This window comes from Miniopterus natalensis, chromosome 11, assembly GCF_054644295.1.
Source record: "Miniopterus natalensis isolate mMinNat1 chromosome 11, mMinNat1.hap1, whole genome shotgun sequence".
Lineage (NCBI taxonomy): Eukaryota > Metazoa > Chordata > Mammalia > Chiroptera > Miniopteridae > Miniopterus > Miniopterus natalensis.
Window position 1 is genome coordinate 58,733,104 of NC_142091.1, and position 26,390 is coordinate 58,759,493.

Below are 26,390 nucleotides of genomic sequence, written 5' to 3' on the forward strand. Positions count from 1 at the left end.
GTTGAACACCTTTCCCAGAAAAAAAAAAAATTTTAACTGAAGAAAAAAAACACCACACAGACCATTCGGCATAGGTTTCAGGTCTCTTAGTTTTCGAATGAGAACATTCTAATCTAAGGGAAGCATAGGGACCAGAGAGGAATCAGTTCTCATTCTTCAACCCCCTCCCCCCCAAACACACACGCAGTACCTCTGGGTGCATTCACCAACCACAAAACGGGGGGCAGCGCTGCGAAGGGCCAGCAGAGGAAGGTTTGGGGGAGCCGGGGCAGCCGGGGCGGGGGCGGGGCGCTTGCTGAGGCGCAGGGGAGAAGCGCCGTAGACCGAGCGGGGACTAGGGCGCGTTTAGCGGGAGGGAAGGGCGCCTTTTCCACACGCCGCTCGAGCACTTAACTGCTGCTAGTCACCTCCTTGGAAGCGTCGACTGGTTACCATAGCGACCGCCTCCCGGAGGGCGGAGCGACGCTTCCGACTGGTGTCTCGGCCACCACGCCTCCACCAGGAACGTGGTGACGTCGGAGCAGTCACTTCCGGCGGAAGAAGCCGCCGGTTCCGAGGGGCGGCCGCCCGGCCGCTAGAGTGCCTTCCCGCGCCTCTGTGAAGTTTGGTGAGTGCGATCGAGTGAAGCCAGGGGCGGGTACTCGCCTGCGGTGACATGGGGCCGCCTGTGAACCCGGCGGGTCCCCAGGTCCTAGTTTTGAGGGTCCTGGCTGCCTCGGTTAGTTCACAGCTGTGGGCGGAGCGCGCCTGCCTCCGGGGGCTCCTGGTGTGGGCGCTTCTGTAGCCTGGAGACTGCAGACAGCACCCTCGGGTGCACAGTTGGGGGGCTTTTTGCGAAGTCTGGGGGCCTCTCCAGTCGCGGAGGGATTCTTGCTACCTCGAGTGTGAGTGACTGGCTGTTTCTCACATTATTCTTAAAAGGCAATTTGGAAGAAAAGCGAACTGGGACACTTAAGAGGGAATGCTCCCAAATTCATCTTAATTCTTTGGTCTTTTGCTTTGCTTAAAAAAAAAAAAATCATTCGTTTTGAAAACAGTTATTAAGCTCCGTTAGTCTATTTAGTGACTACTTACTGTGTTTGCGGTAAGACCAGCAGAAATACCTTCTTAGAGGGTCATACATCCCTCTGCTCGTTATGGAATTCATCTTTTTAAATGCTGTTGTAATTTAAGACCTAAGCATATAAGACGACATAGCTAGCAAGTTTTCCATACTTGTCTAGATGCTCATATACATGAAATTCTTGGGGTGTTTTTAAAATTTTTTAATTGATGTTAGAAAGAGAGAAAGGGGAGAGAGAGACGGATGTCACTTTGTTGCTCCACTTATGTGTGCATTCATGGACTTGGATGTGCCCTGACTGGGTATTGAACCCACAACCTTGGCTTATCTGACGAGGGTCTAACCAACTGAGCCACTAGGCCAGGGCTCTAGGGGTGTTTTAAACAAAAATATATGCTTCATCAGATTTGCATTATAATCATGATTTACTCAACTAAATATCTAAATGTTCAACTTAGAAAAGCGGTACTTGCTTGTTTCTTACATACATAAACTGTAATGAATTTGTCATTAATATTTTTATTCAGCTGATCTGAGAAGGCCCACTTGTTCAATGGATGATGGCGTTTGAGCGGATACCAAAAAAGGATTGGTACAGCATTCTGGGGGCCAGCCCCTCTGAAAGTATGGCAGACCTAAAACAAAAGTATCAAAAACTCATATTAATGGTAAGTAAGTCTGTTCTTTTTCAGATTTTAAGTCATGGGGAAAAAATCAGTTTGTTTATGTGACCAGAAATTTGTTTCCATAAAGTAAATATATGATATTCAATCAGGAATCATGGTATTAATTTAGTTACTTGAAAGTTTCAATCATATTGTACAAAAAAAAAATGTTGATTTGAGGTGGATAGCACTGTGGTTTGGAGCAGATTTGAGTCATGCTGATTGAGTTACAATCCTGATTCTATCACTAACTGAGAAGTTGGACAAGTTACTTTCCCCTGTATGTGTCTCTGTGAGATACAATGAATTAATCCATGTAAAATGTTTAGAAGTGTGTCATGTAGTAAGCAGCATTAGCATCCAGCAGCCACTGGCTACATATGTCTTTTGAGCACTTAAAAGGTAGCTTAGTCCAAGTTCAGATATGCTGAATTAAATATAAAATACAAATTGGATTTCAAAGACTTAGTACAAAAAAATAATACAAAACAATCTAAACTTTTTTTGTTGATCACATATTGAAATGATATTTTGGATATATTGTCTGTTTTGCATATTCTATACACAATATGTGTGAATATATTTGCATATATAAGGAAGAATATTATCAAAATTGATTTCCTCTTTTAACTTTTTTAACATTGTGTATGTGGCTTGCATTTATGGTTTGCATTATTATTTCTATTGTATAGTGTTGATTTAGGCTATTTATACACTATTTTTCACCTGACTCAATTCTTTTGTGAAATGAGTTATGTATGGTATTTATAAATATATAGTATCTTTCTGAACTGTTATATTAATTTCTTTTCATCTAATTGTTTCTTTAGCCAGTGTGAGTAACTCTGTAATGGTCTCTGTTTAACTCAGTTTAAAAAAAGGTAAACAACCGTTACTTACATAGCATCACTTGTTTCTCTAGTTTTTATCAAAAAGATCTATGGGATTTTGCTATAACTATTAGTATTTATTGTGAGAAACAGTAAGTATTTCACTGTCAGGAATGTATTACTATCCCTTGTTTAGGTAATAAGTAAAACTAAATTATGTTAAGGATTTTTTTGTGTGTGTCTCAGAATTTTTAATATATCTGAGAGTAACATTAGGTAGACTTAACTGAAAAATTTATTAATACCAAATCATCCTTGTACCTCAGTTAAGTGGGAGATGAGGCCAGAGTAGACTGGGTCTAGGTCATGGAGGGCTTTGCAGACCATATTGGCTTTTAATTTGGCCATGAGAAACCATTTGCACTTAATAGGATAACATCTATTAAACACTAAAGTGAATGAACCACTTTGGTTTTTGTTGTTGTTGTTGTTTAGCTGTGTTGTTGAAAGTGTTACAGGTGTTTCCCTTTTTCCCCCCACTGATCCCCTCTACCCCACATCCACCCCACTCCCAGGCCTTCTCCACACTATTTTCTATGTCTTTGAATGAACCATTTTGAATACCTCATAGCATTGTATCAAAGGGTTTTAGTTGCTCTACATCTCCCCAACATTTGACATTTCTCACATTGATGTTTCTCTCCCTAGCTCTCCCATCCTTTCTCTAAAATAAATAAATAAAAAGTGCATGAAAAGATTTTACTCTCTTTATTGGATTGTCTTGGCACTGTGGGTCTATTTCTGGACTCGAATCTAGTTGATCTATTTGTCCTTTTCCAAATACCTCTTTCTTGATTACTGTAGGTTATGTATTTAAGAATGAAATGTTACAAGCTTATTTGGAGGTTTCTATGCATAACTAGGGGCTTTCATTAGACAGAGTCAATCATTTTGTAGGATGACCCCACATGTGCAGCACCTGAATCCATATCCAAAAGGGGAATTCTCAAATTGTCCACCTGAGAAGATGGGAACTTGGACTTGTACTACTTCCTGTGTCAACTTTTTCCTTTGGTTTTCAGTGCAAAATTGCATCCTACCCCTCAACCTGATGTTCCCTGATTCAGAATCTTCTCTGGTCCATCTCTTCACACAATAAACTTCTGCTTTTCTGCTACGGCAGGAGAGAGTAGATGTTTGGCTTTATGATGAGGAGAGCTGGAGATCTAATTATTTCTTCTAAAGTCTAAACCACTCTTCTGCTGTTCAGTCATGCCCCTCAACCAAACCTTCAAAGATACTTAATGCCTCTGTTCCTCGGTTTTTCTGGCCTCTGCATGAATGAGCTCACCTCTTGTTTGTTGTTTCAGGCTTAGGTTTCAGTTTTCTCAGGTAGACTGAATTGGTTATCATTTATCGATCCATTTTCTATCTTCTCAGATTTTGGTGTCTCTCATCTGCTTTTTCAATCTCCTGTTAAATTTGTTCTTATGCATTTATGCCTTTGCCTTTAAAAATTATTATTCTTTTGCTATTTTAGTGGAGTTTTGGGAGGGAACAGGAATAATTGTGCATATGAATTTGCTACTTAATAGAAGCCCTAAACTATTCTCATTTCCCTTTAGCAGCCAGATACCCTTCCTTAACCATAGACCTTTGCATTTGCTATCTCTGCCTGATGCACTGTGCCCCATTCCCCTACCTCACCTGATTAACTCTTACTGATTGTTTCAAAATTATCTTAGTTATAACCTCTGCCTCCCCTGATCCCTGCCGTGTCCCCCTTCCTGATGGGTACCCTCCCCCAGTAGAAGTGCATTTAGTTTTATTTCTCTAGGACAGGAGAGGTGTAGCTGGCAGGTAAGGAGAATGAGGGTAGCTGGAGTGTGCTAAAAGGTTTTTTGTGCTTTTCCTTTTAGAAGATAGGGACTTGAGCATGCTTAAGTTTTATGAGAAGTAGCTAAGAGAAAGTATGGGATTGAAGTTATAGAGGAGAGAGACTCAGTGACAGAAGGCAGAAGGGGATGGGATCTGAAGCATAGGCAGGACAGAAAGAGAAAGAAGGGACCTGTCTCTGTTTTTACGGGAGAGAAGGAAGAAAGGATGGATGCAAGAGCTGGTTCATTTGTCATTTTGGTGGCAGGAAGTTGATGAGCTCTCATTTGGTGGCTTTTTTTCCCCCGTGAAAAAGAAGACAGAGTTATCTGTTGAGAGAAGAGGGGAGAGGGAGTAGAACAACAAATGATAGGAGAGAGAATTTTAACGAGCATTATTCTGTAAAGACTTCCTATAGGCAGATATGTATACTTATAGCAGCAAGAAGTCTCAGCTAAGAACTAATTGTACAGAAGGCAACCAGAGCTATAAAGGGCCACCACAACAACCAGCTTAACACCTTGGCCTCTTTTTGCCTGGGGTGCAGTGTCTTTGGTCCCTGTATTACAGCTTAGCAAAAGAACTTACATTCGTAATTACGGCCAAGGGATAAATTATATTCAGCTTATTCTGTTTAAGAAGCTAAGGAAGGACGCAGTAGTAAGTATATAATTAGTAGCATGTGTATTATACTTTACAGTTCTTTACAGTTTACAAATGCTTTCACTTCTTATCTAGTTTTATAATCTCAGCAGTCCTGTAAGGCAGGTAATATTATTCCCATGTTCACAATTGAGAAAACAAAGGCTTAGTTACAATTAACTGCTTTGTCTAAAATACATAATTACTAAGGGGTAAAATCTAGGCTTTATCACATATTCTGTGCCCCTAGACTCTCTCCCATTATATCAGACTTTTTATAATTGCCATCCAAAAGGGTTTACAGTTGTTTAAAGGCATAATTTTCAGTTTTCTGGATTTCTGTGGAACACCTCATTCACGTACAGTTAATGAAGTATTATAGAAGGTCAGGCATAATTACTACCCTCTATTTTAATTTGGAAGGAATCTAGATTATGGAGTGAAACTTATTTTCTTTTTTTTTTGTATAAGTTTAGAGTTTCTAATAGAGTTATGAAGCAGAAAATTATAAGGGAAAAACCATACTGCTTATTTTGTTTATTAGGTTCTTTTTCAAAAACAGACTTTTAGTTTATATTCTTGCTTTCCAATTTGAATTACCATATTTTCTGTCTGATTTTCAACAATGTCTCAAAACAGTTGGAGAATAAAATTACATTTGACAGATACCATTCTTTATCTAATTTTATAAAAAGCCACATTTATTTTGTGTACTTTTCCAAGTTCAGAAGACTTTGAATTTAACACCTCCTACATAATTAGTTGTTGAGATAAAATATTCCTAAATCGTAGGCTGCTAAGTTTATGATACATGTTGATTTAGTAAATACTATTTCCTTATTTCAGTTTTTGTAAATGTAGTGCTTATTCAAGGTCCCGATTCTGAAAAACTTTTTATTGACTGAGGTATTTTAGAATTGCTTAGAGATACATATAAATGTAAAGTGCAGAATTAGCCTGAAAGACATTTCACATACCATTGTCTGTTGCCTGATAATTTTCTATATAAAAATAAAATAATTGACTCAGCATTTCCTAGCAGCATTTTATTAATAGGGACTTTACTTATTAATAAAAATACATTGCTCTTTTCTCCTTACAAATCAACTTTTAAAATATTTCTCTAGTTTTCTACTAACATAAGTTGAATAATAATCCATTGCTTTGAAATGGCCTAAGGTCAAGAATGACTAGTTAATTATTCCCATGTTTTCTGCAGTTATGCATATAAAAATTGCTATTTACTGAGAATAAAGCTTCCCCCCAAAAGCTTTGTTAAGTTGAAAATTGGGGGTCTTTTCCTGTTGGTGCTGATAATATTACAGGATACCTTTCAACTGGAAAAGAATTGTTGTGTTGGAAAATTATATGCTGCTGTTACAATATGTTCCATAATCTTAAAATCCATGTGATTTGAGGTATAAAATGCCACTTAATACTTATGTAGGTATTCAGAGGTTCTGTTTTGATTACAAATGGTTATATATAGATTAGGATTAAGCCAGTTATGTAATATATTTTAGAATCTTGAAAAAGAAAGTAGAAAGGATACCTGTGCTATAGCTGGAGGAAAATTACCACATGAGAAAAGGGAGCTAAAGCAATTCTTTAAACAGGTCTTTTGACTGCATTACAAAGCAAAGTGATCTTGATTATAGGAAAGAAATTTAGGCATTGGGAACTCTGTAAAAAAATCTGGGAGCATTATAAGTAAAAACCAGAAGGATATAACTTGTCCTGTAATGAACAGTATAATTTTTGTTGGTATGGTAAAGTTTAGCTGTCATCTAGGTGTCATATAGGATGCAAGATATTTAACAATAAATTACTTAGGTGTTTCATGGAGACATTATTATAAACTGTTATTTTCCATCATAGAAGTGGCAGGAGTAAGATACTGTAAGCGAACATTGAGGTAATAATTTAAGCTAACAACATAGCACTGTGTATCAGGCACTGTTTTAACCACTGTGTATTTACTCATTTAGCCCTGTGAGGTGAGATGTGATTATGATCCCTAACATATAGAGGAGGAAACTGAGGCTCAGAAATTAAGTAACACTCTGGTTAGTGGCAAGAAATTATGATACACTCTACATATATTTTGAAAACTGGGTAAATAAAAAAGAGGAGTTGCCTTTTCAGTAGTTGTCTTTTTTCTTCCCCGCTGCATACACACAGCAATAATAGATTATACCTTTAGAAGAAAGGAAGCATTTATGTTAAAGGTGAAGAGTGAAGGATTAAAAATGTGGGTTTCTGGAGTTGTTTCCTGGGTTTGATTTCTGACTCTGCCATGTGTTAGTTCTAAGACCCTGAGCCAGCTCTGTAACTTGAGGCCTTTTTCCTTATCTGCAAAACAGATGTGAATCATCATTTATTCATAGCAAATATTTATTGAATACCTACTATGTGCCAGCCCTACTCTAGGCATTTAGTAACTAAATATCTATTTCATAGGGTCATTTTAAGGACTTAAATGAGTTATGCTTATAAAGCATTTAAAACAATGCAAAAATAATATTAGTAAACAGGTGAACAATTTTTACATAAACAGTTATATGTCTATAAAGTAATATATACATACATATATTCACAAGAGATACTTGGTTTTAGGATGAGGCTAAGTAATAAAATGAGGTAATTTAATATCCAGTTACCAAAAAAAAAATAAGAGTATTAATACTATGAGAATATAGTATAAATCTTAAAGATGTAGGACAATTGAAGTTTGGGAATCCTTACTCTATATTAGGAGTCACATTCAGGCAGAGCAATGCCTAACATTTTTGTTCTTTAACTGAAAAATACTAAGAAAACTGAGACACAGGTCTGCTCTCAGGACACATCCATATTTGTGCTTTGAGGTTAGCACAGTTTTAAACTTTCCTCCATTTGTAGATGGTAACAAGGCCTCTGTCACAGGTCTAATGATACATCTCACACAGTGTGGGAGTAGTACTGAGTACTGCACTGGTTTGTCGTGAATGGATATAATTGTGTTATGTATATATTTTCTTTAAGAAGATGGGTCTGTGTCATATTTCAGGAAAAAATTATTTGAACAAGTGAAATAAAAAATTTAGCACAGAGAATTAGTTTTCATCTCTGGAGATATTGTTACCCATCATGTAATAGGGCTCCATTTGGAAAACCCATTATTCTAAATTGGGGGGAAACTAATCTCAAGGGGCAGTTAGCTTGCTTAGATTGTTGACTAAATGCATCACGGTTTCACACTCTTGTCATTCCTTCACTGTGGACTGATGAGGTTTGTAAGGTTTATGTTCCTATGCTGAGTATCTCCTTACTTGTCCTATTATTGAGGACTTGAACTATTGCATTAGTACTGGGAGTAAACTGGAAGAGGGGAATGAAAGATAATAAGGAGGTGGATACAATGATGGACTGAATACGTCTCCAGGAAGTGGGGAGTTGAAAATGAATTATGATCTTGAGCTTAAGGTACAGGAGGCAGGTTATGTTCTTAACTAAGATGAGGAACAGAGAAGTAGGAAATTTTCTGGGAATGATGTTTGGTTCATTAAAGAGCAGGTTGAGTGTGATGTGTGTATGGAAGAGCCATGTGAAGAGTTCCAGTTGGCAGATGGGAGTGCAGCTGGAGCTCGAGAGGTCGGGGCTAAAAGCCATACATTAGGCATTGCCTCCATAAGATTCCTGGGGCCGAGGAAGTGGGGAGGTAGGACAGAACCTTGGAGAATGGCTCTTCACTAAGAAACTGAAATGGCCAGCGATAATAGGAGTCTAACCAGGAGACTGGGGTGTCACTGAAGTCAAGGGAAGGAGACGGTGTGGCCAGCAATTGCACATATTATTAAAGGGAGCACAAAGGCTGCTGACTAAAACAGAGGCCATTGGATTCAGTAAATGAAAACATTTGCAACCCTGGAGAGCTAAGCAACACAGAAATTGGATGGAAAGCCTATAGCCCTTGGAATCTGATTTGATTAACAGCCTTGGCTAAATGTCTTAAAAACTGAAAATTGGGTGAATTAACTCCATTATTTAGAAGAATAAATAATCTGACTGAGTAATATGAGTAGTAGAAGTGAGTGAAAATTACAACAGAAACTTGGTGGAAGGTGTAAAAGATGGCACTGTGGCATTGTGGAAATGAGGGTTCTTACCCTGCCTTATTATTAATAAATGACATATACTTACCCAGTTCTCAAGTAATGTAAATATAAGATATTTAAGAAGTTTGTTGTGGAATCTAAAAAAGCATACCGAAAAAACAAAACTCGTAGTCATAGAAACAGTAGATTGGTGGTTGCCAGAGGTGAGGGGAGGGGTTGTGAAACTGGTGAAGTTGTCAGAGGGTACAAACACAGTTCTAAGACGAGTAAGTTCTAGGGATGTAATGCATGGTGATAGTTAACAACAGTGTGTTGTACACTTGAAGATCCCTAACAGAGTAGATCATAACAGTTCTTACCATATACACACAAAAAAGGTAACTATGTGAAGTGATGGAAGTGTTAACTATTCATATTGTGGTAATCATTTCACAATATATACATAAATCATGTACACCTTAAATGTATGCAATGTCATATGTCATTTATATCTCAGTAAAACTGTGAGAAAAAGATGTTCATCTCTTACCCTCCTCATTTCTACTAAAGTTTTGCTGGGCCAACTGTGATATGTCTTAAGTCACATAAACTCCATAGGCCTGAGTTTCATCTGTAAAAATCAGATGCTTATACTGTGTTACTTTCTAAAGCCAGGTGTAGAATTTGTTTCTTCTATTTTTCCCCTCTTATTTATGTCTTCAAATATCATCTAGTTGACTCCCCTAGTCTGAAATTTTTTTTCTAGTTTACTATATACTAGAAGTAACTTTCTTTTGGTGATCCAAGATTATTTGGTTGACTCAGTGCATGCACTGTAGACAGAGCAAATAGCGTTAATTGAGATTGCTATGGCAATCTCTCTGCAGTTTGCCACTTTTAAGATGAAAAACATTTCCTTCACAGGTTTGCCTAAAATTCTATTCTTTTACAGTTTCATCTGGATATAAATGCTTCACAGTTTGCTTTTGCAGGATGTGAAATAAATAAATCTCAAAATGGATTTCTAATTATGATTTGACTTGTCTAAACTGATAGAAAATCTATAAAGGGGTGATCTAGGGCATTGTTACATTTATCTCATAGTCTGGCTTAAAAGAATCAGAATTTCAGAGCCTCCAACTAAAAGAATTATAGAATGGCAGAACATAAAGGACCTTTATTGCAGAAGACTGTTAGATGAGATAGTGAAATTATTGAACACAGACAAGTGGAACAAAGATACACACTAAATATTCAAAATCAAATAATATAATGAAGTTATAGACAAGAAATAATTTTTAAAACTTGTCTGTGGTGACGGAAGATGATTTGACTTTGAGTGGTGTGCACACAATGCAATATACAGATCATGTGTCACAGAAATGTACACTTGAAACCTATATAATCTTATTAGCCAATGTCACCCCAGTAAATTAAATTAAAAAAATAAAATTTTTTAAAACAAAAAATCTTGTGTAAAATAATAATGCTAAACAATAATTGAAATGGGAAAATGAATATTTTATTTTAAGATACATTTACATTTAGAATTTTCTTATGATTTAGTGTACATTATTTTCAGTATGCCAAGCAAGATACAAAAAAAACAACAAAAAAGACATTTTGCCCAGTGCTTCCCAAAGGAATTAATGTCACACTTTTGTTAAAGTGTTGGAATTCACTAGAGTATTGTTCCACTTTTTTTTTTAATCCATATAAAATAGCTAGAACTTTATTATGTTTCTTAGGATATATCTCTTCGAGGTATTTTTTTAAAGTTAACCGTATTGATATTTAATTTATATACAATAAAATGCACTAATTTTAGTCATTTTGACAAGTTTTGATTGAATATACCTGTGTAATCACCACCATTTCAAGACACAGGCCCTGCCTTCTTCCCTAGGCAACCGTGGATCTGCTTTCGCTGTCACTGTGAATTTCTTTAGTCATTGTTTTAAGCTCTAAAAATTTCTTGATGTTTTATGTGGTTTTTAATGAATTAGTTATGATTTTTAAAGAGAGATGAGTTTATCCCGTTATCTATTCCTGAAGAGTAAACCTTGTATAGCATATTACCTAATATGCTTTCAACATAAATGTTATATAAAATGTCTAGTTAGCACATTTTGGGTATGTTATAAATGAATTGCATAGTTTTACATGACTTAAAAATACTGTCAGCTTGCAAAGTATTCATATAACTGTGCCATCTGAAATATAAAGCAACTTTAAAATTTGCCTTCAAGTAAGTCATAGATTTTTGCTCGTTAATTACATTTTACTTGTTAAGGTTATTTGTGTTTTGACTTATTTTTTCTTTATTTTCAAGTTAATTTATTCTTAATTGGAATACTTTATATTACAGGTATGTATCCTTGAATTACTTTCTGTGTCACAAATAAAATTAATGCTGTTGTGCCCATGTTATCTACTAATTAAAGATCAAATCGATTCTTACACTCAGTAATGAAAAATAAAACCCCTTCTCATTCTGTTAGACTTTTTGTAATACTGACTGTAAGATGAGCATTATCCCTGGTGTAGTGTGTGGGATGAGATAGCTCGGAAAAGACATGTCTCTTTTCCTGAAGCAACTTAAATTAGCCATTACCTTTTAGCTATCTCAAAACATTTAAAAATATAAAATGCAATTCTTACCGTCGCTGAAGGTAATCCAAAACGTTCTGTTTGAGAATTATACTCTTTAAATTAGTCAAATGTATGGATTCAGATCTGTTTATGAGAAAACAATATGAGTTTGTCTTCAGTTATCCATTCATCCATTCACTCAACATCTATCTGTTAGGGTTAGTACCTACTATATTTCTGGACACTATTCTAGATTCTATGGATATAACAGTTTATTGTTAGGAGGAAGACACAGATGTTTAAATTCTAGTATCTAGTGTAATAAATGCTAGTGCATACATCAAATAAATTGTAAAATGTGGTGTCATAGGGAAGCTTATGTATAGCATAGTGACTGACAGTCCTGACTTTGTATCACTTTGCCCTTGTTTTGAATCTCACCTGCGTCATTTATGATCTCTGTGACCCAACAAGAGCGACTTAACCTCTTTGTGCCTCTGTTTCCTTAAAGATGTTTTTAATTCTTTTTTCATAAAGATTAAATGAAATAATGATTGTAAAGAATTTAGCCAGTGTCTTGCTTGTGGTGCCTTATTACAATTTATTACCATCAATAGAAGTTATGCATAAGATGCAGTTAGAACTGTGCAGGGCCAAGGGCCATATAAAAATGTACATAATGATATGCAAAATTATAAGTTGAGCAAAAAAAAAAGTTAAAAATGGTAAAATTATATTGTAGATGTATCAGGTATTCGTTGCTGTATATGTTATACACATATACATATTAATGTATAGAGTTGTATTCGTGAAACTTCAAGTACTGTACTTAATAAAACAATGATTTTCAAGAGTAGTTTTCATTCAATGGCATTTTCACATTGCCTTTGGACCTTGACATCTAGGAAAACTCATCCTCCTCTGTAAGTGTTCACCTAGGGATACTAGTGTTATATTGGGAAATTACTGCTATTACTGGATTGCAGGAATGGAAGGGCTAGGTTGCACAGCAAATTTTGCTTGTAGTTTGTGGAAGAGAAATCCCCTCCCAGGTTGCTATAAAGGACAAGGGCCAGTAAGTGTGCGAACATACAGTCGATTCTTACTATTTGCCATAGTTATCTCCTATAAACTTGCCACAAACATTGAATTAGCAAATTCTGAACCATTGATCCTGCAGGAAATAGAGGGTTAGGTTCCTATGAGCCTCTGGTCACAACATTTTCATTAAGTGATCAGCACATAACCTTGTTTTTTATGTTCTGTTTAAAGGCACTTTACTATATGCCCTGGCTGGTTTGGCTTAGTGGTTAGAACACTGGCCTGTGGACCTAAGGTTTGCAAGTTCGATAGGTTTCCAGGTTCAATTCCCAGTCAAGGACACCTACCTGGGTTGCAGGTTTGATCCCCGGCTGTGATTGGGGCTCATGCAGGAGGCAATCCATGTGTGTCTCTCACGTTGATGTTTCTCTCTCTCTCTCTCTACTATCTCCATCCCTTCTACTCTCTCAAAAAAAAATCAATGGAAAAAATACCTCGAGTGAGGATTTTTTTTAAAAATGGCACTTCAATATGTATTTTTGGTTTATTAATATTGAACTCGGGGTCAGTAGCACTGTAACTCATGCCTGAAGGAAGAAGCTTGCTTAGGAACACTTATACTGCATTCAGTGCACTATGTGTGGGGAACTTTTCAAACAGCAAAATACAACAAAAGCACAAAATGAGGAAAACATGACATTAAATAGACTGCGAAAAGGACACTTACACAGTAGAAAGCTAAAGCATGAAGGCCACCTTTGACCTCATCTGGGAACATACATGTGGAGTGACTCAGTTTTTTACCACTCTGTGAATGTCTGTGAATGACTGCAATGGTATCACAAGTGTTGACTCGACGTTGCAAATAAACTTTAGCAAGCAGGTGAATTTTCAAATAAAAAATATGTGAATAAAGAGAATTATTGTATTTATACCATATTTATATTAGAGTGCTTGCTATGGCCCGCCTTTCCTACCACACTCCATTTAAAAAAAATTTAAATTGTATCAAAATATGCTTATTCATATTATATCCTTTGATTTTTATAAAACACTGAGCTTTATAGACAGATGATGTGTCCATTAATTAAGAATGCACTGTCTTGTATGTGCCAGCATTATGCTAGTGCTTCGGATGTAGTTAGTAACAATCTGATAGATAAAGGTCCTTACTTTCATGAGTAATTTGCAGTTTAGCTATCATTTTTTCTGTGTTTCAGGTGAGGAAATGTTGTACAGTTTAATAACTTTTCTAGGGTCACATAACTAATCATAACCAAGCCAGAATAAAAAAGGAATTTTTTCATATTTTATGGTCAGTCTAGCTGCTCCAGTTCTCTCTTCCATCTTGAATTTTCCGTTTCCATTAGCTTACCCCCCTCACCCAGTAAAATGTCTTTCAGAATCATTTTCCTTTGGCCTTGGGTATGGCGGCTGTAACTCCTCTCTTTTTCCTTGGCAAACATCACTTGCTTACCATCCATTTGCTTCTCAGCCCACTCTTGTTCGCACTGCCATTCTTCTAAATAGTGCCTACCAAAGTGGCCAATGTCTCCTACTTGCCACATTCAGTGTATTTAATGTGACATTTGCTACTGTCACAGATCCTTCTGCCTTGAAACCCTTTCTTCCTTGGCCATCGTCTGTGGATCCCGTTTCCTGATTATCTTGTTGCTCACTGCCCTATTTTCTTTTCTAGCATCTTTTCTGATATAAATGTTACTGTCCTTCAGAGATTTATCTTTGTCTTTCTTCACTTGTCACCAAATCACTGTATGAATTAGAAAACCTTAAAAATGTTCAAACATATTTTTTAAGTCATGTTTCATCTGTTAGCTGTTGCATAAAACGATACATGGGTTGTTGACTTCTACGTTAGGCAATATTTTCCTAAGCATTAGGTGGCAGTAGTGTGTTGTACTTGACTTTACCTTTGTAATTTTTTTTTTCAGCTTTCATAATCTTAATGTGGTATCAAAGTGTAAAGGACACAGTTCTAGTCTTTTACACCTAACTTTTTGTAACATGATGTTGTTTAAGCTAGTAGGCATTTTACAGAAAATGAAACAACAAAACAGCCATGTCAGTCACTGTGGATCCCTCCCTTGTCTACCTAAGTTGTGTTCAGAGTCATTAGAGAATGACTACTGCACCATCTTCACAGCACCTCCTCACAACTGTTTAATGGCTGCTTCATAACCACAGTGATTTGAAATAAGGAAAACCAAAAATTACCGCAGAGGATATGTGTTTTCATAGCATCCGAAGAAGCTTATTAGGCCTTTATCTCAAAAATAGTATACTAAGTTCATTGATTTTAACTACAGTTATTAAATGCTTTATATTTCACTCAGTTTCTGTCAGTACTTGGGTCGCTTCTCTGGTTTATTGAGTTTCATTGTAGGTGAGTTTCCCTCATCATTAGTTAGTTGGAATTAAGAAAAATTGCCACCACCTCTCCAGCCTTATGCATTTAATCCCACCATTAATCTTTGAACACTTATATATGAAAATTCCAATGCTCTTAGTATAGATTTCATTCCCATTGTAGTTTTCTATAGCCTATACAGTTAATTCGACAGTAGATACATTTTATTTAAGGAATATGTGTACATTTTAGATCCCAGGGTCATTTCTGCAAGTAAAAGAAATAACTTTTAGATGAAGCAGTCTTATCGTTGATTCAAATACAAGATAGGTAAAGTACATCTGGGACATTCTCTTTCTCGTATTTTTCTCCCTTTCTATCTCAGGTATAAAGCACTTGAGGGAATTCAAAGCCAGCGTACTAGTATCATTAACGTGGCAGAATGATCAGTTAATAAAGGAAGAGCATGAAGGCGTTGACAGAACACACTGCCTAATTAGTACCTGACGGCCTTGATGGCCAAGAGCAGAGCTCAGAGTTGCTGCAGGAGAGCAGCCCTGCAGGATTTGTAGATGTACATCACCACCCTTGTTCAGCAGGGATAGCTTCAGTTTGCCACCAGTGTCTTAAGTCTTTAATTATACAAAACCATGTCTTCCCCAGACCCAGAGAGGATGAGAAGCTGGCCAGTGCACTGCCGCTGATTATCCTCGGTGGATAGCGGAGGCAGAATGTCAGTCTTGGAATTCTCCGTGTAATTCGTGTGGGTGTGTCTTCAGGGACTTGTTTGATATGATTTGGGGATGGAGGAGGAGTCTAAACACCTTTAAATTGGATAAAAGGTAACCCATTGCTTAAGGTTTCATTTTTTCATATTTTATGTACAATCAAAGAAGCAGAGGTTGTGTTACACCTGCATATAGTCAACCACAAAGAAAAGGCATGTGACTAGCAAAAGGAATTGGTGCAAGATTATATTTTAGAGTTAGTAAATCTCACACTTCAAAGTGTATTACAGAGGTCGGCCTTGGTTTTGAAAAGGTTTTGCCCTGGATTGGGTTACTCAGCCACATACCATTTTACTTCTTTCACGTCTTCATTTCTGTGAGTCCAGTCTAAAATATACTCTTATTTATTTGAACGAGATCAATCCCTACCGTCAATGTTGCACGGCTTTGCTGCCTTTGGTGTTCTTAGCCTCTCCCCTCACTTTTCTGTGCCCTTTATTCTTCCTGCTCCTCCCGTTTCTCTTCATTCTCCTGGCTCCGTTTTCTCTATGACCCCTGCGCCCCTTGGCTCTGTCTTCCCCAGCCTTCCATTTCCCTTTTCCTCCTTCCTCTTCTTTCTTTCCCTTCTCCTCTTTTACCCCTTCTCCTTGGAATATGGCTGCCAATTATTATGCATTAGGTTGCCAATTAAATTGTTTGAGCGGGAGTTGTAAGTTAAACCAGGCGAATTTGGGAGCAGGTGGAAGGCCTGGGAATGCGGAGGCTCGGTAACAGCTCCGTTAGGTTGGAACTAGGCGTGGCACTGGGAATAGAAAGGATATGCTGTAGTAGAATCTACAGAATTTGGTGATGGGTGGAATGCGAAAGGGAGGTTACCCTGATATTGTAGCCTGGATTATTAAAAATGTGTTTCTTTTTCTCTCATTCATTCAGCATTTACTGAGCAAGGTGGTGATTTTCACAGAACAAGGAATTCAACGCGAGGAAGAACTAATTTTAGAGTCTGGATGATAAATTGATTTGGGGCATGTTGAACTTGCGCTGATGGGATAGCTTTTAGAAGGTATTTTGAATTCAATTTTAGAATTCAGGAAAGTTTGATGCTAGAGATAGCTAGTGTCCTATTCATGGTACTAAACTCATCTATTAATACGTAACGGAAGTGCTGTATATCCTCAGGAGCCACACTGGTGTATAAAATAATATCAGCATAACAATTTAGGAATTTTTATTTAATCAAATTTGCCCAAAGTCCTTTTCATAGTTGATTATTACTTCCTATTTGCAGTCAATTTTTTTTTTATTTTTATTTTTTTAATATATCATTATTGATTTCAGAGAGAGGAAAGGAGAGGGAGAGAGAGAGAGACAGAAACATCAACGATGAGAAAGTCATTGATCGAGCCCGCAACCCGGGCATGTGCCCTGACTGGGAATCAAACCCCTATCGCCTGGATCTTAGGTCGACTCTCAACCGCTGAGCCACGCCCGGCCGGGCTGCAGTCAATATTTTATAAGTCAGAATAGCATAATCATAGATGTGTAGGAAAGGATGAATGTGTGACCTTCCTAGTTTTTTATTCTATTTAAGATTTAAGTAGCAAGCTACTAGTAAATAAAACAATATTTCCTTATTAAAAAGGCAGGTAAAAAAGGCAGTTTACCATAAAACTGTCTCATGCATTTACTTTAAGGAAATACCATTTCATTTCAATTTTATATGTTGCTGAGCCAATACAAAGGGTCATTTAGAACTAATGAATGTATAAATTTTCACTAAAAACTTTTAGAATTTTTACAGTATATTATATATTATGCTCTTTTCACAACTTACACATACTTTATTTTTTCCCCCTCTCTTCTAGTGGAAAAACACTTTTCTCTGTTAAACCTATTGATGGAAACTATCATAGTGTTCAGCAGACACCTGATACAAATTATAACCCCTCCTCTTAAAAAAATTAACAGGTTAAAATACCACTGGCATATTGTTAAGATTTCATTAGCTTTTTTATTACTGAATTAAGTTGGCAGTTGTGCAAACAATGAAATAAAGAAATTGGCATTTATGATTAGGGAACAAAAGGTATCAGATATCAAAAAATTTCTGACCTGGAACCCTAAATGGAATTTTCATTGTGGTGTCGTAGGTTAAAAATGGAGGCTTGTAACTCAGCATTTTGGTGAGGTTTTTTGTTTTGTTTTGTTTTTTTGATAAATGGAGGAATGCATCTATCAAAGGGAAATTTTTATGAAGAACTAATTTTCTGATTTGCGGCTAATTCCATGTTTTAAGCATTAGAGGCTAACAGTATGCTTCTCAGATTTCAGCAGGCATGAAAATTGCCTGGAAAGTTTGGTGAAACACAGATTCTGGGGTTTGCCTCTGAAGGGATGGGGCCAACTTTTAATGAGCTCTCAGATAATGCTGATTCTACATATCTGAGGACCATATTTTGAGTTGCACTGGACTTACACATTGTGATAGTCACTCCAGAATTAGTAATTTAGAAAACACTTGGATTTATTATATGGAGAAAATCTAAAATCAAAATGAAATTAAAAGTATTGGACAACCCATTGCCATAAAAATCTCAGAATTAAGAGTCCATATTTAAAACATTAGTTATCAATTAGATAATTAGTCAGTGGAAAATAGATAAATAGATACTATACCACCATTTGGCTTATTTCAAAGTATTTTTTTTTTCTTAAGGCTATTGTCATTGGTAAATTCTTGAACTTTAATTTTTCAATTATTTGTTGCTAGATTTGCTGATTTCTTAATTTTGAGTTCTTTGCTTCCAGATGACTAAATTCTTTCAATTCTAGGCAAATTCATTCCAATTTAGTACTGAAAACAAACAGAAGTTAGTTAAAATAAATGAACTTTGCAACAGTGATTTTAGTACATACCTATTCTGTTAAGACTTTCAGTATTTTCTCTGTTTGATTGGTGAGTGATTTTCTCAGAACTCTCTGTTGTTTGTATGATTTTGCCAGCATTTTCCTAATATAAGGAAGTCCATGCTATCTTGTGGCTGTTTCTAGAACACAGGATATGTTAGATTTTATCTTTCATTTGATCCAGGAATGAATGAAGTAGGAATGGCTTTGAGCTCTCAGTGGTGGGAAGGTTTGGTTAGTGGGGGTCAGAGAAAAAGAAAGGCAAAGAATAAAGTAAGCCTTGACATCAGAGGAAAGTGACTTTGGTCTCTGAGAGTAATAGTGAATGCTTGAGCCTGCTTCCCATTGGAGAGCTCCGATATGGAAACAGCAGGAACGAAATTAACATTCACTTTGGAATTAGAAAATCTTGAAACCTAGTATTAGGGGTTTATTTTCTCATGTCCAATAAAGAATCACCACAGATTTTAAAGTTAAGAATATGTATAATACTGATATCATTTTATTAATAAACCTTGTAAATGAAACATCTTTAAAAAATGTGGTGTCCCTTGTATTGATTGCAGTTTTAAACTATAGACATCTCTAGACTGTGTATTATTTCTTGTGGCTGCTGAAATAAATTACCACTAACTGAGTGGCTTAAAGCAACAGAAAATTATTCTTTCACAATTCTGGAGGCTAGAAGTTCAAAATGAGTATAACTGGGCTGAAATCAAGGTGTTGGCCCTGCCACACTTCCTCTCAAGCTCTAGGGAGAGAGTCCATTTTTTGTCTCTTCCAGCTTCTGGTAGCTGCCAGTGTTCCTTGGCTTGTGGCCTGATCACTCAAGTCTTCAAAGCCAGTATTTCCAATCTCTCTCTGCACAGTCTTCACACCACCTTCTTCTCTGTGTGCCAAGTCTCCCTCTGCCTCTTTCGAATAAGAATACTTTGCATTTATCCCACCTGGATAATTTTCCTATTTCAAGATATTTAACTTAATCATATCCACAGAGACCTTTTTTGTCAAATACAGGAACCAGGAATTAGAACCTAATATTTTGAGGGGCCATTATCAGCCTACCACAGAATGTATTTGTTTGTTTGTTTTTTAGACCTTCATTTTGTTCTGGAACTTGCTGTAGGAACAGATTGGACTGAGGCTTTTATCACCCCAAATGACATACTTATTTTCTTGCTATAACTACCATTTTTTAATTGAACCGTGTATCATGGAATAAAATGTATTGCATTCAAATAGCACAACAGAATAAACCTAAAAGCCTAAGATGGTGAGTTACTTAATTAAAATAGTAGGAAAATACGAAATTGGTGGAAGAGATGGATTGCATTGTACTTTGACTCTCATGGAACTTATATATGACTGAATAAAATTTAATGATAGCTTTTAGTTTGGGGCAGCCTTGGTTTTTGTAGGGCTTGCTTGGTCAGGTTGGTGCCTGATCAGGTTCAATCTGTTCTTTCATCATATCAAGTAGACCTTCTGCAGTGGCCTATTAGAAATTGCCTATCTTTTAGTCTGTACTTTTACTGTATAGCTACTAGTTTAGAGTGGTTCCTCTGGGGCTGTAATTAATGCTTCTTACATATCGAGTTTGAGTTTTCACATGTCAGCGTATCTTAATGTGTATTAGTGGCATATTTGAGAAGTTGCACGTAATAATATTGAATTATATCAAGCATGCTACACATATCTTCACATAGTGTTAAAGGAATGGGTCAGGTAGAGAACTTTAATGTAGCCAACTCTACTTTGTTTTTGGAATATTACTTGAATATCCTAGCTCTAGGGCCTGCCTAAACCTCAGTATGGGAGTAACTTTTATGAACGTTATTTGATACATCATGGCCAAAAAGGGATTAAACAATAAAGCTGTAGTTTCCTTTTCTTCAGTCATTATATTAATTAGCTTAAATATTTAAATGTTGATAACTGATAGATTTGGCATAGGAAGAGAAATAATTTGCCAAAGGGAAAATGTAAGCCTAATTCTCTTTGTCCTGTAATCTTTCTCCCAGCATGCATGATGTTATTAGTTGTTCTGTGCAACCAAATATCACAGTTGCTTTTGCTCTGCTAGTTGAGGATATCAGCATTGGGAAGAATCAGCATGAAGACAAATTTATCGTCAAAGCCAGTAGTTGACATTATGATTAAAAACTTCCATACCTTCAGAATTCTTCATTGAGAGTTGAAGTCGTTTGACTTCATGCTACTCGCCACAGCTCACTGAGTGGTTTTAGCTTTAGCAACGTGGATAATAAATGGTACTTACATGATACTTGTAAGTTTTTCATGTTCTTCGAATGTCTGTAAAGCAGTCAATGAAAGAATTTAATTGATTGTATCATTAATTGATGAGTACATGAACTAACCAAATTAGTGTCATGAAATGTGAATATGTCCATTTGCCTGTTTTATTATAAAAACATTTAAGAAAGAGTAAGAGTTAAAGGGAAAAAACTTCTGCTAGTTCAAAGGAAATTCCTAAGATAATTTTTAAAATTAAAATTTGTTCTGTAATATATTTGATAAAACATTTAGAATAATTGCTGGTTGAAAATTCTGAACAAATACTATCAAGTAGTTCCTTATTTACTTGAGAGTGAAAAATTACTTATCTCAATGTCTGCTACTGTTACTCCCAGATTATTTAAGTGAAATGTCTCTAAATTTAGATAATGTTTCCTTCCCTGTTTGTCGAGAGACTACTGAAAAGCACATGACATATTTATTCTTTCAGAAGAACTGAGAGATAAAGAGAAGGAGTAACCACAGAGGACATAGAAAAAAGGGAAAGGGGGACAATGTAGTGAGGCACAGTAAAGCCACATCTGCAGTATCATTTGAGAATGGAATTGACACAGAACTTTCTGTTTCTGACCAAATAAAGAAATTACTGCATATTGAAAACATTCTTAAAACTTTTTTAGAAAACATATGTGAGTCTTACTAATGAATTAATTCGTATTGAAATGTTTCATTGACTTCTTCAAAGTTCTTTTCTTAGAAATCTGCCCTAGAATAACCATTTTTCAATAAAAATTGACATGTAGGTGTTTACAACTGAATTCTTCAGAGCTGAGCTAGAAGATGGAAAGTGTTTTACTTTACAGTATGGATGTATAATCTGATTTCATGAGGAAAAGCTGATCCGCCATTGTAGTGGTGTCCATAGCCCTGCACATTATACAGGAGGCTTCATTCTCCACGTAGTCTGTGTCCCTCCCTTGTTGTCCTGCTCGTCCGCCGGTACCTATTTCTGTTTGTGTTAGTCATCCTCTCTAGGTAAATTGTCCATGAGACCAGTGATTCCATCCATCAGCAAATTATCCAGAAAATGCTGTGTGCACGTTGTGACAGATCATGTCACTGATGGATTTATAGCTACTCCAGTGGTCTAATTACCCTGGCAAGTTGTCTCCTGTGCCCAACCAACACTGTTGTCTCGTTGCCTTGGCATCTTAGTTTTGCCTTCTCATTACCTTAACTAAAGCTTGGATTTACAATTTTTTTAAACTTACCCCTACTTAACCCTCTCTGTTCACCACCCTCCTTATTTTTGATTGGCAGTATCATCCGGATAAACAAAGTGCAGATGTGCCAGCAGGAACTGTGGAGGAATGCATACAGAAGTTCATCGAAATTGATCAGGCGTGGAAAATTCTAGGGAATGAAGAAACAAAGAAAGAGTATGACCTGCAGCGGCATGGTAGGTACTGGCGGTGAGGAGCCGTGGCACACTGGCGCCTCTCTGAAACACAGGCTGCAGCCATTCCTGGGAGCGTTTTCCAGCACGTGCACCGAGTTATCATTGCCTTCTTTTTTTACCTCATGCTTTTTTTTTAATTTATCTTTATTGTTGAAAATATTACAGATGTCCCCATTTTCCCCCATTAACCCTTTGTCATTGCCTTCTTTTCTGCCCCATCACTGTTTGTAATTATGCCCATTCTTAGTAGTGACTGTTGTGCATCCATTAAGAAGTTAACAAAACTAAGATGTGGCTTCTTGTGACTCTGTGAAAGCTACTTTTTATAACTAATGCAAATGTTTAATTTCACATTCCTAATTAATGTTTTATATATTTAAAAACTTATTTTTATTAAATTTAATTCTGTACTGATGAAAGTTTTCATTATAGTACTTTTAGACCATATACTGTGTAAAAGACAATCTAAAGGAAGATACTATATGGGGTAACATCAAGCACCCTGCCTGCTCTGAGCTGGTTTTAGGCTGGGTTTCATAGTTATCTCTGGGATAAACTATTCCTTATAAGATTGCTATAAATGATATTTTAGGAATGAACATTTCCCAAGCAGTTTTAAAAGTCATTTCTTTGATGCATTTTAGAAAATAGCTTCTTAAAACAGTGACAGGCTCTTGTGAGAAAGAAAGGGGGAAATGTAGGTCAGGTTTGTCACACATGGACTGTGGTTACACAAAGTGATAGGCTGTCTTTCAGCACTGGCCTTGGGACAGGAGTCCCTCAGCCTTCTGTTTGAACCTTCAATATGCACCCTACATGTTAATGGGGGGGAGTCAATAATCAGTTACAGCCTGTGGGAAAACACTCAATTGCACTCTGCAGTTGCGCACCAGGCTCAGCATTGACTCGTATGTGTTGATAAAAGCTCCCTGTCTCTGTAGTTGATTATTGAACCCCTTCTGTGCCCTACACTGGCACACCATTAGACCTAACACGATGATTTTTTATACAACTGTGGTTTTGGAAATTTGATCCGAAAATGAAGACTTTATTTCTAAAACACCATTATAGAATAAAACCAGTATAAAATAAATATGGATATTTTCAGAGGGAGCTGTACCAGTAAATTAAGTATTTCTTACAGTGTGTGAGACCTTTGTGTGTAAAGTCTCCATGAGCTATTTATGTACTGGAGTGTTTGCTTTTAATAGGGACTTTCATAACACTAATCAGCTCTAAGGCCCTTCTACTTTTTTTTAAGACTAATCAGCTTTTTTTTTTTAATGTTAAGAAATTGATGAGTGTATCTTTGCAATGAATTAGGATTAATTTTCAAATATGGCTTGGATATGTTGTCCTGCTTCTATTTGGTGCATATATGAGCAGCTTTCAAAGGCTATATTTCTTTTGTAAATGTGTTTGTACTGCTGAGACAGCACAAGGGCTTGGGCCTGGGAATAGAAAATATCGGGCCGCTAGAAACCCAAGAACCGCAATACTGGTAACCCTTCTGGCAAAAGAATGCAGAGGTGCTTCCATTTGAGGATGAATTCTATCCACACATGTATCTTCGTAACCTTGGTTCACATGACACAATCTCTATGAAAGTCTTAAAGCTAAGTCTTAAGTCATAAATGTGTTGTATGTGAGAAGGTACCCATGTTCCTACCGGGACCAGGCTGTCTGGAGGTGAGTGTTCTCTCGTGGTGCTTTGGCACATCTTTAGTAGTCTTTACTCTGTGGGGTGCTGATTTGCTTAAGAGGAGGGTATTTCACAAAACTGTCCCTTAAGGAGTGTAGGGTGTGTACTGGCACAGTTGCTCTGCATTTTTACCTCTCCACAGCCTGTGTTCTATTAAGAACCTATGAGTGAAACAAACGCTTGCTCTCTTAGGAGAAAAGAGGTAGGGAGAGATGGAAAATCAAAAAATACTCTCTCTTGCTATGATATAGGGTGAGATAGACAAGAAATGGAGAGAAATCGGGAACAGTTTAAAGTGGGTAATAGAATTGCATGAAGGAAGGTTTAAAGAGATGTTGGAAGAATAAATCAGCATCTTCAAGCCTTTCTCATTGACTTTGAGAAGTCCTTGCAAATGTGGATTTCTTTTGAGCTTTGAGTCCTTGGTTTAAAGTTTTGAATGGGAGCAACTGTGGCCAGCTGTATCATAGGGGACAAGGTCATCAATAATGTCACAATGAAGTTTACACAAATCAAATACAGTGAGAGTTGGGCATGATTCATGAATCCGATAAATAGTCAGCTCTTGGGCTTGGAATTTATATTGTGTCAGTTTGCTTTGCAAGTTTTTGAGGCAGGTTGAATTGAGCTGTTCTAGAAGAATAGTAGAAATACCTCAGATTTAAGTACTAAATATTTTCTTTGTTGCTAGAGGCTCCAAGTAGTGAGAATGCTTTGTTTCAGTTTTTAATTGAGATTGGTGTGCTGTTTTGATATGAAATGGAAGTCCCCAAATATAACGTGCTGTTTTTAAGTTTCATATTAGAGCTATTTTTTAAAATCTCATAATAAACCTAGTTTTGCATTGTCATTTCTTTTAACATTAATTTTTCCTTCCTGAACCACTTTCAATAAATGGCTCCTCAAGGAAATGAACTTGAACTTCTAACAGTGAGGATTTAGATTCGATAGAAGGAAAACCTTTGAGAGTGATAATTTGTTAAGGACCAGGATAGGTTACAGAGAGAGAGAGAATTTGTTATAACCAGGTCAAAGCACTCCTTTTTTTTTCTGGGTCACCCCCTGGGGACTTGGAAATAGCTTTGTTATACAGAACTCTTTTTGCATGTGGTGATAGTTCTTTGTAGAACTTTCTTTTCTTAGGGGGTGCTTTAAATATGTTTGTTTCCTGCCCTCATTAACTGGGAGTATAAAATAAATTTGAGCTCAGTAATACTTGGGAAGGAGGCAGGGGATGTTTTATTGGCTGATGTTGAATGCATTCTCATATTTCACAGCTCATGGTGCTCTGTTGGAATGAAAGCCTCATCAATATTGCCCACAATCATTTATTTCTCTACAAGATCATGTAAAGGACCCCTTGACATTCATATTTCTTTGCTTCACAAAAGAAATTATCAAATGAGTTCTAATAAAGAAAAGTCCAGGGTAGGTAACCTGAACTAGAGTACATACATTTTTTTCTCCCTCATTTCCACTTCTGTGTTCTTACTTGACATTTCAGGGCAGTGTTGGCCAGGCTGAAGAGTAGCAAATCCAAAAAAGGATGAGTAATACTCAGTTCCCAGACAGTATACATTTCGAAAGCAATGTTAACTAGTGAATTTAATCAATTAGTTCCAGTTGGCATATTTACCTTATTGTTTCTAAGGAGGCTTCCAAAGGCTGCTTTCCGTGTGCCCTTGAAAGGCATGTAGTTATTCAAGATTGGGCTTTGCATTTTAGACAACCAGATGAACACTTTTGGAAAACCTCTCAAGATTTATAAAATGTTCACATGAATAATAACTGTTGAATAGATTTTGGTGCCTTTATAAATCTTATGGGGAGTTTTCTCATATATTAAGCACGTTAAAACACATCAGAAGTATATCATGGGAAAATAATAGGGATCGTAATTCAATAGCTTTGTAATGTGACAGTCACACAGATCTCTGTCATCTCAGTGGCTCAGTAGAGTGACACAGCTTACGAGTTAGGTTACTTCTGTGTGACCTGAAGAGGAACAAACCTTCGCATGAAGTCAATCAAATTAAATAATGTTTTGAAAAACTAAGGGAACTGTGTTTGGAATCCTTGGTGTTATATTGTTCTGTGTTAAGATGTATCTTGGTTTTCTGTTAGTGAATTATTTTGGTAATGTGGAGCCTTCACGCTACACAATTGGCCAAGTACTTGGATGCCCA

General features: G+C 36.6%; 1 protein-coding gene across 1 annotated transcript in view; it reads left to right on the plus strand.

The window, feature by feature from the left end:
- The first annotated feature begins 577 nt into the window (after positions 1 to 577).
- The window catches only part of DNAJC24 (DnaJ heat shock protein family (Hsp40) member C24), a 38,402-nt gene continuing 12,589 nt past the window's right edge, over positions 578 to 26,390 (plus strand). Inside the window, exons 1-3 of the mRNA XM_016206177.2 lie at positions 578 to 607; positions 1,591 to 1,731; positions 22,364 to 22,502. Of these exons, the coding sequence (XP_016061663.1) occupies positions 1,621 to 1,731; positions 22,364 to 22,502 (250 nt within the window). The 5' untranslated portion in view covers positions 578 to 607; positions 1,591 to 1,620. The remainder of the gene's footprint in view (positions 608 to 1,590; positions 1,732 to 22,363; positions 22,503 to 26,390) is intronic.